Source organism: Coenobita brevimanus, chromosome 101 (assembly GCF_032717465.1).
Source record: "Coenobita brevimanus isolate Jiangsu-jjx chromosome 101, ASM3271746v2, whole genome shotgun sequence".
Lineage (NCBI taxonomy): Eukaryota > Metazoa > Arthropoda > Malacostraca > Decapoda > Coenobitidae > Coenobita > Coenobita brevimanus.
Window position 1 is genome coordinate 5,389,636 of NC_137054.1, and position 12,921 is coordinate 5,402,556.

The 12,921-nt window shown below is 42.0% G+C and overlaps 1 protein-coding gene across 1 annotated transcript; it reads right to left on the reverse strand.

Annotated features, from left to right (window-relative positions):
* Nucleotides 1-611: 611 nt before the first annotated feature.
* Nucleotides 612-7,094, reverse strand: LOC145414900 (fibronectin-like). The gene is made up of 6 exons (XM_080284317.1): nt 7,058-7,094; nt 4,915-5,193; nt 4,551-4,762; nt 3,862-4,144; nt 2,074-2,288; nt 612-770 (listed from the first exon to the last, which is right to left on the reverse strand). Exons 1-6 carry the CDS (start codon nt 7,092-7,094, stop codon nt 612-614), a joined length of 1,185 nt encoding a protein of 394 aa, XP_080140443.1.
* Between the last annotated feature and the right edge of the window lie 5,827 nt (nt 7,095-12,921).

The window sequence follows — 12,921 nt, forward strand, 5'->3', positions numbered from 1 at the left end:
CTGCCTCATAAACTTTAGGGACAATCTTAATAGCGTAGACAAGGGAGGGTACCGATGATGGAGGGACATACCAGGTCGGATCAGGTTATATAACACGTGAAAATTGAGTCAGGCTAGGTCATGTAAGGAATGGAAATCGTTCGTGATGAATCAGGTTAGATCAGGTCAAGTAAGGGGTTCCAGTGGTGATGGGTCAGGTCAGGTCACGTCGTCAGGTAAAAAATGGGTGGCCATGGTGGAGGGTCAGGTGAGGTCGTCATGTAAGAAATTGATGTAAGTGGTAATGGGCCAAGTCAGGTCAGAATGTCAAAAATGGTGCCAGATCAGGTCTGGTCATAAAAGAGATGGGAGCCAGTGGTGGGTGGTCAGTTCAAGATGTCAGGATGGGAATGGGTGTCGTTATGGGGTATTAGATCAGATGATACTAAGGTGACCTGTTTCAGTGGGTCAGATTAGGTTATATAACTAATGAGCCTTGGAGAAGTGAGTCAGGTCAGGACTGGTCTTAATGGGACTTCTGTTAGTAATGTTGGGACAGGTTAGCTCATGGATAAAGTAAGTGCCAGTTGCGACTGGTTAGGTCAGGATAAGCAAGTGGAAGTGGAACCTGGTCAACGGCGCAGGCCAGCGTGGGTCAGAGACAACGGAGGAAGTCGTCTGTTGGCCTTCCCTTGGTGGCTGGGGTGGCCAGGGGTTCCCTCACGGGCTCTCTTGCCAGCCGTCCTCACCTCCACAGTCCTGGCGGGACCCCAAGTCCCTCCACATTGCGTCTGGGCAGGGGTGAACAGTAGGAAAGTATATTATACTCCTTCCACCTCAACCCGGCCTAAAATTACCATATCTTGATTTGAGTATCCATCTACGATATAACGATAAAAGTCGTGCTAGCACTGATGCAGAGCCGTAATGTTGTCTTATTCTGCTACTGAGCTATGGGAAATAAGCGGCAGATGACGAGAACTTCTAGAAAGTGAGGATGATACACTACAGTGTCTTGTTAACTTCGAGTAACTTGCTGTCCTGTTGCGTCGTGGATTAGCTCATTCAGTCAGGCATATATACCTGTAACTGTCTACCATGCCTTGAGACTAAGAAAGGTAATGTTTTTAACTTGAACCATGAAGAAAGGATAAAAAATGTTTGTGACTATTCCCAGGGTCTCCATAATTCAATGGCACTGAGAGTAAAATTTGATGGAGATCTGATATATATATATATATATATATATATATATATATATATATATATATATATATATATATATATATATATATAGATAGATAGATATATATATATATATATATATATATATATATATATATATATATATATATATATATATATATATATATATATTTGCTCTAACCAATCGAACCATGAGGGTTATGTATGTTAGTGTAGGTAGTGGTAGCAAAGGTTAATGGTTTACCCATAATATTATGGTATTAGTGGTGTATGAAGTATGAGAAATAATGGTATGCTGTACCTACAACGTGACAGTGTAGGTCGTGGAATCAGTAATGGAAAGAACGAATGGTGCACCTTGAGCTAAGGCGATGAATGGTGTGCCTCATTTGTTCATGTGATCCTTGACTAAATGGGCCTATGTTTGTTTCTTGATGTAAGTTATCTGTACATGTGGACTAAATGCATCTTAGGATTTTTTTTTTTTCGGCTTTGATTGTTAATATTGAAACTTATCCATGTTTGCATTTATTAAGGAGGAGGCTCCGCTTTGACCATCAGAATTCAGCGTTGTTGAAGTGAATGGTTTATTAACTTTTCAGAGATAATTTCTACTGTCCCAAGATTGTGCCTGTTGGTGTTCTCAAGACACTGATTTTACGAGACGCCTTTACACTAATGCTCCTCGTTTGCTAAGGCCATGTGTGCGTCCAAAATAAATCCTAGAATTTTTTTATGATGATGTGGATGATGGACTCAGTAATGATAAGAACTAATGGTAAAGAGATGGTGTAGGTGGTGGATACAGTGATGAGAAGAGCTCATGGTATACCTGCAAGGAGATGGTGTAGGTGGTGGATACAGGAATGACTATAATTAATGGTATACCTGCAAGGAGATGGTGTAGGTGGTGTGAGGTTTGAGGCGAGTGATGGTGTAGCGAGTGGTGTCTGGCGGCAGCAGGTGAGGAATGGTGTGGGTGTTCCAGGTCAGCCGGTACCCTTGCACGTCACACCTGACCCCGTCCGGCCTAACCCACTCCACCCTGACCCACCCAGTAGCACCACTGCTGACCCGCAGCCTCTCTACTGCGCCTGCCACACCTGCCGGACCATAGGGGACGCAGGAGTAAATACGAATCTCCACAGGCCGTTAAAAAATACCTGATAAATCTGAAACTTTTAAGGTTCTCTCTGTGCTGAAAATATCTGACATTATAAAAGGGGAAGGTGGGGGCAGATTCTAGGAGGCGCTTAGTCGCGGTGCTCATCTCCATAACATAGGCCCTTGCGCCTGTGGTGGGCTATTCCCGCAATATCTGCATCCAGGTTACAAGAATTACCTCCCCTACTTGCTTCCCTAGGTACTGACATTCGCTTAAATAAGTGTCTGTGATGAAGAGTTTAAAGTTATGAATAGGGATTAGTTTATGATGCATTTGCATTATGAAAACAGTCTTATCAAATTACTTACAGAAAGAACACATTCTTATATATATATATATATATATATATATATATATATATATATATATATATATATATATATATATATATATATATATATATATATATATATATATATACGGTAGGAAATTGAAAGTAAATGAGAATAAGAGTAAATGAGAATAAGAGTAAAGTGATGAAGTGTACGAGGTTGATAGATGGTAGGGGGATGAATATAGTTTTGAATGGTGAGTTGCTTGAGGAGGTAGATTGTTTTAAATATCTAAGGTCACATGTTGCTGTGGATGGAATAATAGATGCAGAAGTGAAGTTTAGAATAAATGAAGTAGGAAAGGTGCTGGGAGGAATGAAAAAAGTGTTTAAATGTCGTTCGCTTAGAATGGATGTAAAGAGAAGGCTGTATGAGGGTGTTGTGGTACCGACTGCGTTATATGGGACTGAAACATGGAATATGGGTGTAGCAGAGAGGAAAAGTTTGAATGTAATGGAGATGAGGTGTCTGAGGAGTATGTGTGGAGTGACGCCTATGGATCGGGTGCGAAATGATGAAGTGCGAAGGAGAACTGGAGTTGTTCGGGAGATGGCTGGTAGAGTTGAGCAGAGGGTGTTGCGATGGTTTGGGCATATGGAGAGAATGGATAATGAGCGATTGGTGAAAAAGATAACTAGATCTGATGTGAGAGGTGTAAGGCTGAGAGAAAGACCACGAATAGGATGGATGGACAGTGTGAAGAGAGCGTTGGATGCGAGAGGGATGACTGTTGAGCAAGGAAGAGTGGCTGTGCGTGACAGAAATAAATGGAGAGAAATTGTGAATGAATAAGTGATGACGCAGCCCTGAGGGGATATTCTCCCGCATTTGGTCTGATCAGCTAGTCAGGTCAGGTGCGGGTAAGGGGATGGGTCTGTTATGATGTGGCAGGGGTAAACCAGTTCTGCTGTCGGGCCCTGCTGCGGATGTCACCGATTGCATTGCGCAGTTGACCCTTGTGCGGTGTGGTGCGGTGAGGATCTGTCCGTTCTCCCCTTTGGGGCTAAGATGCGAATGAATTTGTTTGAATGGATGAGTGAATGGGGAGTGTGTCGTCCTGTCTCGGCTACCTCCCTTTCCTTGGGGGAAGCAGCCTAGGTATATAGATAGATAGATATATCACAAAGCCTGTAATAGAGAATCCTGTTTCAAACTTTAGTCAGCAAGTCCAGCACTTACTGGGTCTCACCACGCTCCCTTTGCCACACACTTGGTCTGCGTTGAGGCCCTGGATGGAGGACGCCACACACACGGTGTACTCAGTATCGTATCCCAGATCTGTGATGGTGTAGTGAGGCTCGGTGGTGGTGTCGCGCCCAGCCTCGGTATCATTGGGGTAACTCCAGGTAACTTTGTAGGTGACATCACAGTTGCCAGGTGGCGTTACAGGTAACCAGGTGACATCCAGTGTTGTCTCATTACCTACCTGGGTCAGACTGAGGTCAGTCACTTCAGGGGGGGGCTGAAAGAAGAATGGATATGTTGTCAGCATCTCTGACAACAATTAATAACTTGCATGACGTAAGAAATATTTCATATGCCTCACCCTGGAATTCCGGACTTTCATTTCCACATGTACTAATTTTTTAACACATAGGTTTCACCTAAAGCGTTTACATACATACAGATATATATATATATATTATTGATAGATTTTGCTAGATAAGGTTCATTCATCATCTTTTCATTAATATGAAGAATACTGAATGTAAATTGTGTTTTATGAAGCCAAAAAGGCTGCTATCCTGGAAACTTGAACCAATAGATATAATTAAGCTATAACTGTATCCATTATAAAACATGTTTATCAGGTTTATCGCCGACTCACTCATCGGAGAAGTCATTATGGAATCTTTATCATGTTCCACTTGCTGGCCTCCTGCCAAGGCTTGTAAATCAATGGTATAATTAGAGCAGGGATCGAGGTCATTGATGACAAAGTTGTCTGTTTCACCACCAACTGAGGTCCAGGCTCCATCTTCTCCGTCAAACCACGTCAAACGATAGGAGTCAACGCCCTCAATCAGATTCCAGTAGACAGTGATAGTGGTGGACGTTGCCTCAAGGTATATACCCAGTCCTGGAAGTGATATACGGTGGTGAACATTTCATCATTCTAGTCCTATTTTTCACTAATCGATGGATTAATATATTACTGTTGCATATTTCAATCTGCAGTTTTGGAAGAAACTGTATGTTCATATTAAGGCATAAAATAGAACTTTCACTTACTGCTGTCAATGGTGGTACCCAGGCCACACACTGGACTTGCATCCTCCCCTTCAACGGATGAAATCACACACACGGTGTACTCGGTGTCATAGTCCAGACCGGTGATGTTATAGTGAAGATCACTGGTGGCGTCGTGACCAGCTTCAGTATTGTTTGGGTAGCTCCAGTGAAGTTTGTAATTGAGGCCACAGTTGCCAGGTGGCGTTACGGCAGACCAAGTCACACTCAATGCTGGCTCACGTTTCATCTGGGTCACAGTGACGTCTGAGACAGATGTTGCTAAAAAGGAAAACATTACAGCAGTGTTAAATTGGTATATCAATTTGGTAAACAAGTCACATCCAGCACTCACACTGCCCCTCAGCAGACTGCATATTTTTCATTAGTAGATTATTATTCAGCGTTTAATCAGGGGGATAAATATGGTGACCGAAACTTATTATATTCCCATCACATGTTTTGTAGCTGCTCATGTGGGTTATAATTACCTTTGATCTGTTTTCGTCCTGATTGTTTAGTGGCATATGTGAAGTAAGGACGTGACAAGTATTCAAAACCAGTTACTTTAAACTGAAGGTTAGCCAAATTTCTTGCATTATAGTTACAATACAGAAGATGTCTTTCTCTCTCTCTCTCTCTCTCTCTCTCTCTCTCTCTCTCTCTCTCTCTCTCTCTCTCTCTCTCTCAATAAGCTGCTGAGTCATCCTGCTGCGGCTGAGACACATTGTTTTGTGTGGGTTAGTGGGTGAAAATAAGTCCATGAGGAAAGTAGGTCCATGAAAGCATACGTAAGACTTGCCAGGGAGGGAAAATATGTCCACAGTGCAAATAGGTAAGTCCCCATGAGAGGGATTTAGGCCTGAAGGAGAATAGGTAAGTACCAATCACTGAAGGAAAAATGGTACATGGGAGGTGATAAGTGCCCCCATGTGAGGAAAATGGTCTCATGAAGGAATAATTGGTCCACCTCAATGGGAAAAACAGGTTCATGGGGCAGTTGTAAGGCTTTATATGAGAGGAAAACTGGTCCATAGAGAAAATAGGTCCAAGTGGGGATTGCTCAACGACATGCTATCGTACTTTAAATTATGTGCAAATGGTTAGGTTTGTGAAGCAGACTCAGGATTCCGAGGGCTGGAATGATATTTGAATGACTGCATGGCCTGTTTCCTTTTACGTGATGGTAGTTCTCCCACACTCTTAATTTTTCCTTACTTGTTTCTGGATCCTGTGTCACCTCATTTTAGGTGGAAAAAAGGCTCAGGATGATTATGGGACTGCCCAGTGTTGTCGTCTACAGTGGACACTGGGCACTAAGGGGTTAATCTGTTAGTCAAGTGTATGGAAGAAGGTAGACTCGTCCAGTCCAGATCAGAGTCAGATGCAAGAGCATCAACAAAGAATTCAGCTTTAATAGAAAGGGAGAGATATACAGCCACGTAGGTGAAAAAGAGGAGGATAAAGAGAATGAGGTAAAATTACTGGGGAGGTTTTGGGCAAGGTGGCAGAAGAGGGGAAAGAGCATTGGAGTTGTTTTTACCAGGATAAACAACAGACTAAGCACGATTTCAGATGGACATTATATGACATTTGAAAAACCTTGCTTGTTTAATTAATACAAATGCCTTCGTTCGCTGCATTCGCTGGCGCATAGCTTGCCCGGAGCAGCTTCCCACCAGCTGTGACGGCTAAGCACTAACATGAGCACAAAACTGGCAAAAAAATTAAAAAATAAATAAATAAATAAAATAAAAGAATAACAGTCGGGACCAAATTAAGAATGTCAGCCACTAGACCCCAATGGGTGCATGTACAAAGTTACATTAAAAACGTTTGTCATTTTCGGTATTCTGTTACACACATACTGTATATACAAACATCCATATATGCATTCTTGTCCGGTATACAAACTGTGTCACTAGCATGGTATTCTTCATAAAGCCAATTTGGCATCTTTTTATCAGTCAAGTTACAGTATGGATGGCGCAAAAACAGTGTCATTAGACCACCTTTGGTTTCAGCCTAGTGATCATGCTATATTCTGTTCATTATTGTATGGGTTCTCCAAAATGTTTATGAAAGTCACTTGCCCTTTAGCAAAGACTTTTCATAGTACTGGATGGAATAAATTTTTTCAAATTACCGTTTAACAGACCCAAATTGATGTAAACAAAAACCATCGTACCCTCAGGTAAAGTTCTTGTGGAAGCACTCTCTGCCTTCAGTTGTGAATTTTCCTGCCTTGGCCTGCACCTGCACCGAGTAGTTGGTGCAAGGGTGAAGACCTGTGATGTCATACTTGTCTTTAGTGGCATCAACCGTATCAAAGGCGCCGGTGCTTCCATCCCCCACAAGATAAAGTAAGAATCTGCGTTCTTGATGAGGGTCCAAGACACGCTGATGGTGGTTGAGGTTGGTACCAGGGTCAGAGCCAGTCCTGTGAAAAACATATGCTAAGGGTTTGCTCAGACTAGCAGTGCTGTGCACATAGACATGGAAAACCAATTCATTTGTCCCAGTGTTGTTCATTAAGTAGATTATGAACTTCATTGCCCTTAATTAGCCTGTACAGTAAAAACCAATTGTTCACAACCTTCTCGGTCTAGTCCTGCCACAATTTTAGAGCGAACACTATGATGACAACACCTCTGCATCGAAGGAACTCACGAGGTTCAGAGTGAGAAAGGCGGTGTGTGACAAGCGTGGGTGTTACCATCAAGTGATCACCATAATATTGTGGCAGGCCCAGGTAGGGAAGGCTACGAACTTCTGTGTATGGTTGCAATTACATATATTCTGAATTCAAGTCTTTTTAATCTGGCTGTTACCCACAGTTACTACGATTAAAAGGATTTAAGAAAAGAATGGGAAAGGCAGTTACACCATTCTGCATATCATAATAAATACCATATTTCATCCAGTGTATAATTAGATTGGTATGATATTGGTAATTATATAATCCCACGCGCAGTTCTTACGATAAAATGCGATAGATAGGTATTAATGAGAAACCGTTACTTACTATCCTCATTCAGCGTCGCTTGTTCACACACTGGACTTGCCAGTTCCCCTTCAACCGAGGACGCCACACACACGTTGTATACGGTGTCGTATGCCAGATTTGTGATGGTGTAGTGAGGGTCAATGGTCGTGTCGTTTCCCACATCTGTATTGTTGAGATAACTCCAGGTGACCTTGTAGGCGAGATCACAGTTGCCTGGTGGCGTCACAGGTGACCAAGTCACATCCAGTGTGGGGTTGTCACTCACTTGGCTCACATTAAGATTGGTCACTGAAGAGGTGGCTGGAAAGAGGAACGACTCGTAATTCGCGCTTAAATGAAGTTAGTGGCATTGTAATTTCTCAAGAAGCTTCAGAATGTTTACTCAGTGGTAGCATACCTTATGAAAGTAACTTCCAGTCCCCGAATATCTATGCAGCATAATGTTGTGGTAAGAACAGCCTTTGACATTTGCCTACCTTGTGGGAGTGTCCGTATGAAGTCGTTGTCAACATCCATTGGTTGCCCCGCATCCATGGCCTGCACAGTGACTGAGTAATTGGTGCAGGGGATCGCTTCTTCAATAGTGCAGCTGTCACCATGCACTGTTGTGAGATCCCCGTCACTCCCATGACTCCATGCAACTATGAAACTATCAGCAGGTTCAGGAACATACCAACTGGCAGTGATGGTGGTGGAGGTGGCCTCAAGGTGCAGGTCCAGTCCTGAAGAATTCCATGTACAAGGTTACGTTTCCTATCTTAACAGTTATCCTTAAAATATGTAACCTAATATGATTTTGCGGTAAGGATAATGGCTAGTCCATCGTGCCCCATTCTGGGTGCTACTGTATAAAATTTATGAACAACAAGTAACACTGAGTGCAACATCCGTGCCCAACAACTGATCGGAGGGCCGAGTAATCAGACTTTGTTGTGACCTTGCCTTTTGACCGATTGGTCTCAAAATCATTTCATCCATGCCTGACGCCCAGCCTTGCCACCAAGCTTGGACCAAAACAGTTTGTTGTTCTGAGCGACCTTGACCTTTGACCAATTGTTCTCAAAATCGAAACTCGTCATCCTTGGCTGACCCTCATCCCTTCCTCACAGTCTGATCCAAATCGAAGTAAAACAGATTGACATAGAAAGATACATCTTTGACCCTGACCTGCTCTCTTCCCTTTGACTGATTTTTCTTAAAATCGAATCAGTTACTCTCAACCCTTCCAACAAGTTTGAACAAAACTGGATCAAAAACTGTTTAAGATGCCTTATCTTGTGACCTAAACCTATGACCTATTATTCTAATAAACAAGGGATCATCCCCTGGGGAGATCTTCAATCATTGTATTATGCTTGTTTTAAATCGGATAAAAACTTCAAACAGTTCTTTTCACACACACACACACACACACACACACACACACACACACACACACACACACACACACACACACACAGCCGTACAGTACCCCAGTTGCTCTTTCATGTGCTTGGGTGTAATTACTTTTAAATAATTATATCAAGATTTGCCCCTTTTTAGTTACATTTATCAGCTTTGGAACCAGTACTGCTTACTTGCAGTTTCTAGCTCATAGCTTATTTGCGTCTCGGATCAATAGAATTATTAAAGAGATAAATCTGTTCCTCTGTACATTTAATTTTAAGGATCACCATCCTATTTACTATTGTGTGACAGTAATTCCTGCGTAAAATCTGGAGAAGTTGTTGTTATAAGAGTTCCATAGGCACTTACTGGTGGTGACAGTGGTTTCATCGTCACATACAGGGTCAGCTGTCTCTCCCTCCGCCATAGCAGTCACACACACATTGTACTTGGTCCCCGGGGCAAGATCCGCAATGGTGAAATGAGGCTCGGTGGTTGTATTGTATCCCACCTCGTTGTTATCTGGACTCCAGGTTACTTTGTATTTGAGCTCGCAATTCCCAGGTGGTGTGACAGGTGCCCAAGTGGCTTCCAGGCTGAACTCGTGAATCAGCTGAGTCAGGTTCAGACGAGTTACTGAGGATGGGGCTGGAAGAGAAAAAAGCGTCACTCCAACGGATGAAAGATGAAAAGCTTAGATTTGTTTTTACAGTCGCTGTTGTAACCATCATATTTTGAGTCACTGACATTCGTGTTATTGTCGCTGTTATTATCATTAAAGTGTTCTGTCCCAGTACCGTACAGTGCACTAAGCAAATAAGACTCCTAAATTTTCTTCCTCGATCACGAATCAAGAATGAGAAAGGAAATTATCAGAAGCAATCTTTAGTGTAGCCAAGGAAATGAGTCATACATCTATTTACTCCTCACTCAAGGCCTAGATATTATTTAATCAACCTTGCAAGCTACTTCACTCACAACAGTATTCCCTTCATTAACCCTTGTGGATGTGAACCATATCGTCAACTGTTGAAAATAGAGCAGCTCCTAATACAACCTTCTCTCATGTTTTCAATTCTTCTTTATCCTCCGAATCCATACCTTGTTTTTGTAATCATTTTCTCACAATCTGTCACACTTTATCCTCGGGTTAATCTCCATAAGTCTTTTTCAGCTTAGCCATTCTTCTGTCACTAATAAGTTCGTCATATACTGTAGTGTACTATACATTTCCTGACGTAATTGTTTCTTTGCTGACGTGGCCGAAGTATGTATCCTGAAATTCTACTAACTATACACCAATATAACTACTGCAACTTTGCCTAAGATCACTGCAAAAGCCTCATTGTATGAAACAGAAACTTCATGTACTAAGTTCATAATTAGATCACAGTATCCAGATGTGCAGAGATGGTCAAACATACCAACTATTCCACTAACATACAGTATATTTGTAAAATATTGCAAAGGAGACATTCCGTCTTACATAGGAGAGGTTGTTCATTTGTGATTACACGGCTATTTAGTACTTCTTATAGCTTTGTTCTGAATTTTGTCCAGTTGTTTTAGTGCACCCTTTCCACATCCACTCCACATGAGTGAGCAATGTTCGAGCTGAGAGTGCACATGGCAATTGTAAATTATAACTACTGCTCGTCAGTGAAGAAGTTACGCATTCTGTACAATAAATCAAGTTTCTTTGAGGTGGTTTTAGCAAGGGGTCTAAGGTATGAGATCCAACTGAGGGTATTGTAAAGTAAAACACCGAGAAATCTCAAGGCAATTAGAGATAGGAATATTGGTTGCAGTGAAGGCAATATAGGAATCCGACAAATTCTATCAGAAAATTGGATATATTTGGTGTTCCTAGCATTAAATGAGATAATGTTTTTATATCTCTATTAAGTGATCTTAGATAAGTTTTGATTTATAGACAAATTTGTTCTGAATTAGGAGTTAGAGATATCAAACTTTGTAAATGTGTGACATAGTGTGAAGGAACTGTGAAGCGTTTGGTAATCTGCATATGAGTGAATGGAATTATGGGTGACAAACAAGGGATCATTAATCCGATTGAGGAACAAGGTTGGAGCCAGGACTGATCCTTGTAACATGCTGTCATTGACTGAGTGGAAAGTGGATTATACATCACCTACCGTTACTCTTATCTTTTTGTTGGTGAGATATGTGATCAGTGGGACAAGAAATGATAGGATGTAGCAAGGGAGTCTTGATAAAAGGGGATGGTGCCACACTCTGTCAAAAGCTTTAGAAATATCAAGGGCTACTGCATGGAATTTTCTACGTTGGTCAGTCGACTGATGGATTAGTACACCAAAAGATGGGATTCAGTTTAAGTTTCTCTCCTTGATTTTGCTATGGCATTTGAAAATGAACTTTAAGAAGCTTTTCATTTAATTAAATAAGGAGGGTGCTCCTGAAAAGTTCAATATACTGGTGTTTTGCTTTGTCAGGTAACTTCTCGTCCAGTGGCTTTAAATCGACTCGTAGCATTTAAAGAGAACATCCTACCTCCTTCGTTGCACAACACTTATACTGATCAGCTTAAATACAGTTCTGTTCTCGCTGGTGTGAATTTAGCACTGCTCTGTTCTCGCTGGTGTGAATTTAGCGCTGCTCTGTTCTCGCTGGTGTGAATTCAGTACTACTCTGTTCCCTGTGGTATGAAAAATTGTCATTCATGGGTAAGCCTTGATTTTTAATCCCTTTCTTCCAGCTCCCACACTCTTACATACATCAGTTATTTAAGGGAAGGTGACAGGTGCCGTAATTTTACGTACATCAGTCACTTAAGGAAGGGTGCCGAGTCCCATACCGTTGCTCACATCGATAGGGGAAGCTGCTAAGTATCACACAGGTCACTTAGGGAGGGTGACAGGTACCTACTCGTACACACACTGGTCATTTGAGGAGGGGACAAAGTCGAAGATAATGACTGATGTAAAATTCACACCTTCTAGTTCAGTATTATCAGATACCGTGCATAAAATAAAAAGTAACTGATGTAAACTCCTCACCTTTGGGCTAAGAATTGTTGTAGATTATGCAGAAACTAGAAACTAACTGACATAAAACTCTCAACCCTCAGGCTTATTAGTGGCAGAGGTTGTGTGGAAAACAGAGTACCTGATCTAAGCTCCTCACCTTCAGAATCAGTGCTGTTGAAGGCTGTGCAGAAAACATAAAGACTAATATTCTCACCTTCAGATTTCGTACTGGCAGAGGTGTCAGCAGGAGGCCCATACCCCTGACTGGTTGCAGCAGTGACAGTGATACTGTAAGTAGTGCAGGGTAACAGGGCAGTCAGGGTGAGCTCAGTGTCATTGGTGGTGCTCTGACCATCACCCGGGCTCCAGGTCACCAAGTAGCTGGTTATGGCACCATTGGGGGCGGCCGGCGGGTCCCACTGCAGGCTGATGGTGCTTGATGTCCGAGCAACTACTGTCACATTCAGTGGAGGACCGTCGGGCACTGCGAGATTAGTGGACATACATTCATAAACTCACCTAACTTTAACCCATTTACTCAAGTGACGCCCTGTATAATATATCCTTACTACCTTCCAATGGTTTTACCTAATTTTAGAGAAACCTCTG

What these genes read in the sequence shown, in the direction of transcription:
- LOC145414900 (XM_080284317.1), bottom strand. Translation starts at nt 7,094, where the DNA reads ATGGTTTTTGTTTACATCAATTTGGGTCTGTTAAACG. An exon ending in GGGTACCACCATTGACAGCA is followed by an intron (nt 4,763 to 4,914) that starts GTAAGTGAAAGT and finishes TATCACTTCCAG; the next exon opens with GACTGGGTATATACCTTGAG. An exon ending in CCTACACCATCTCCTTGCAG is followed by an intron (nt 771 to 2,073) that starts GTATACCATTAA and finishes ACCCCTGCCCAG; the next exon opens with ACGCAATGTGGAGGGACTTG.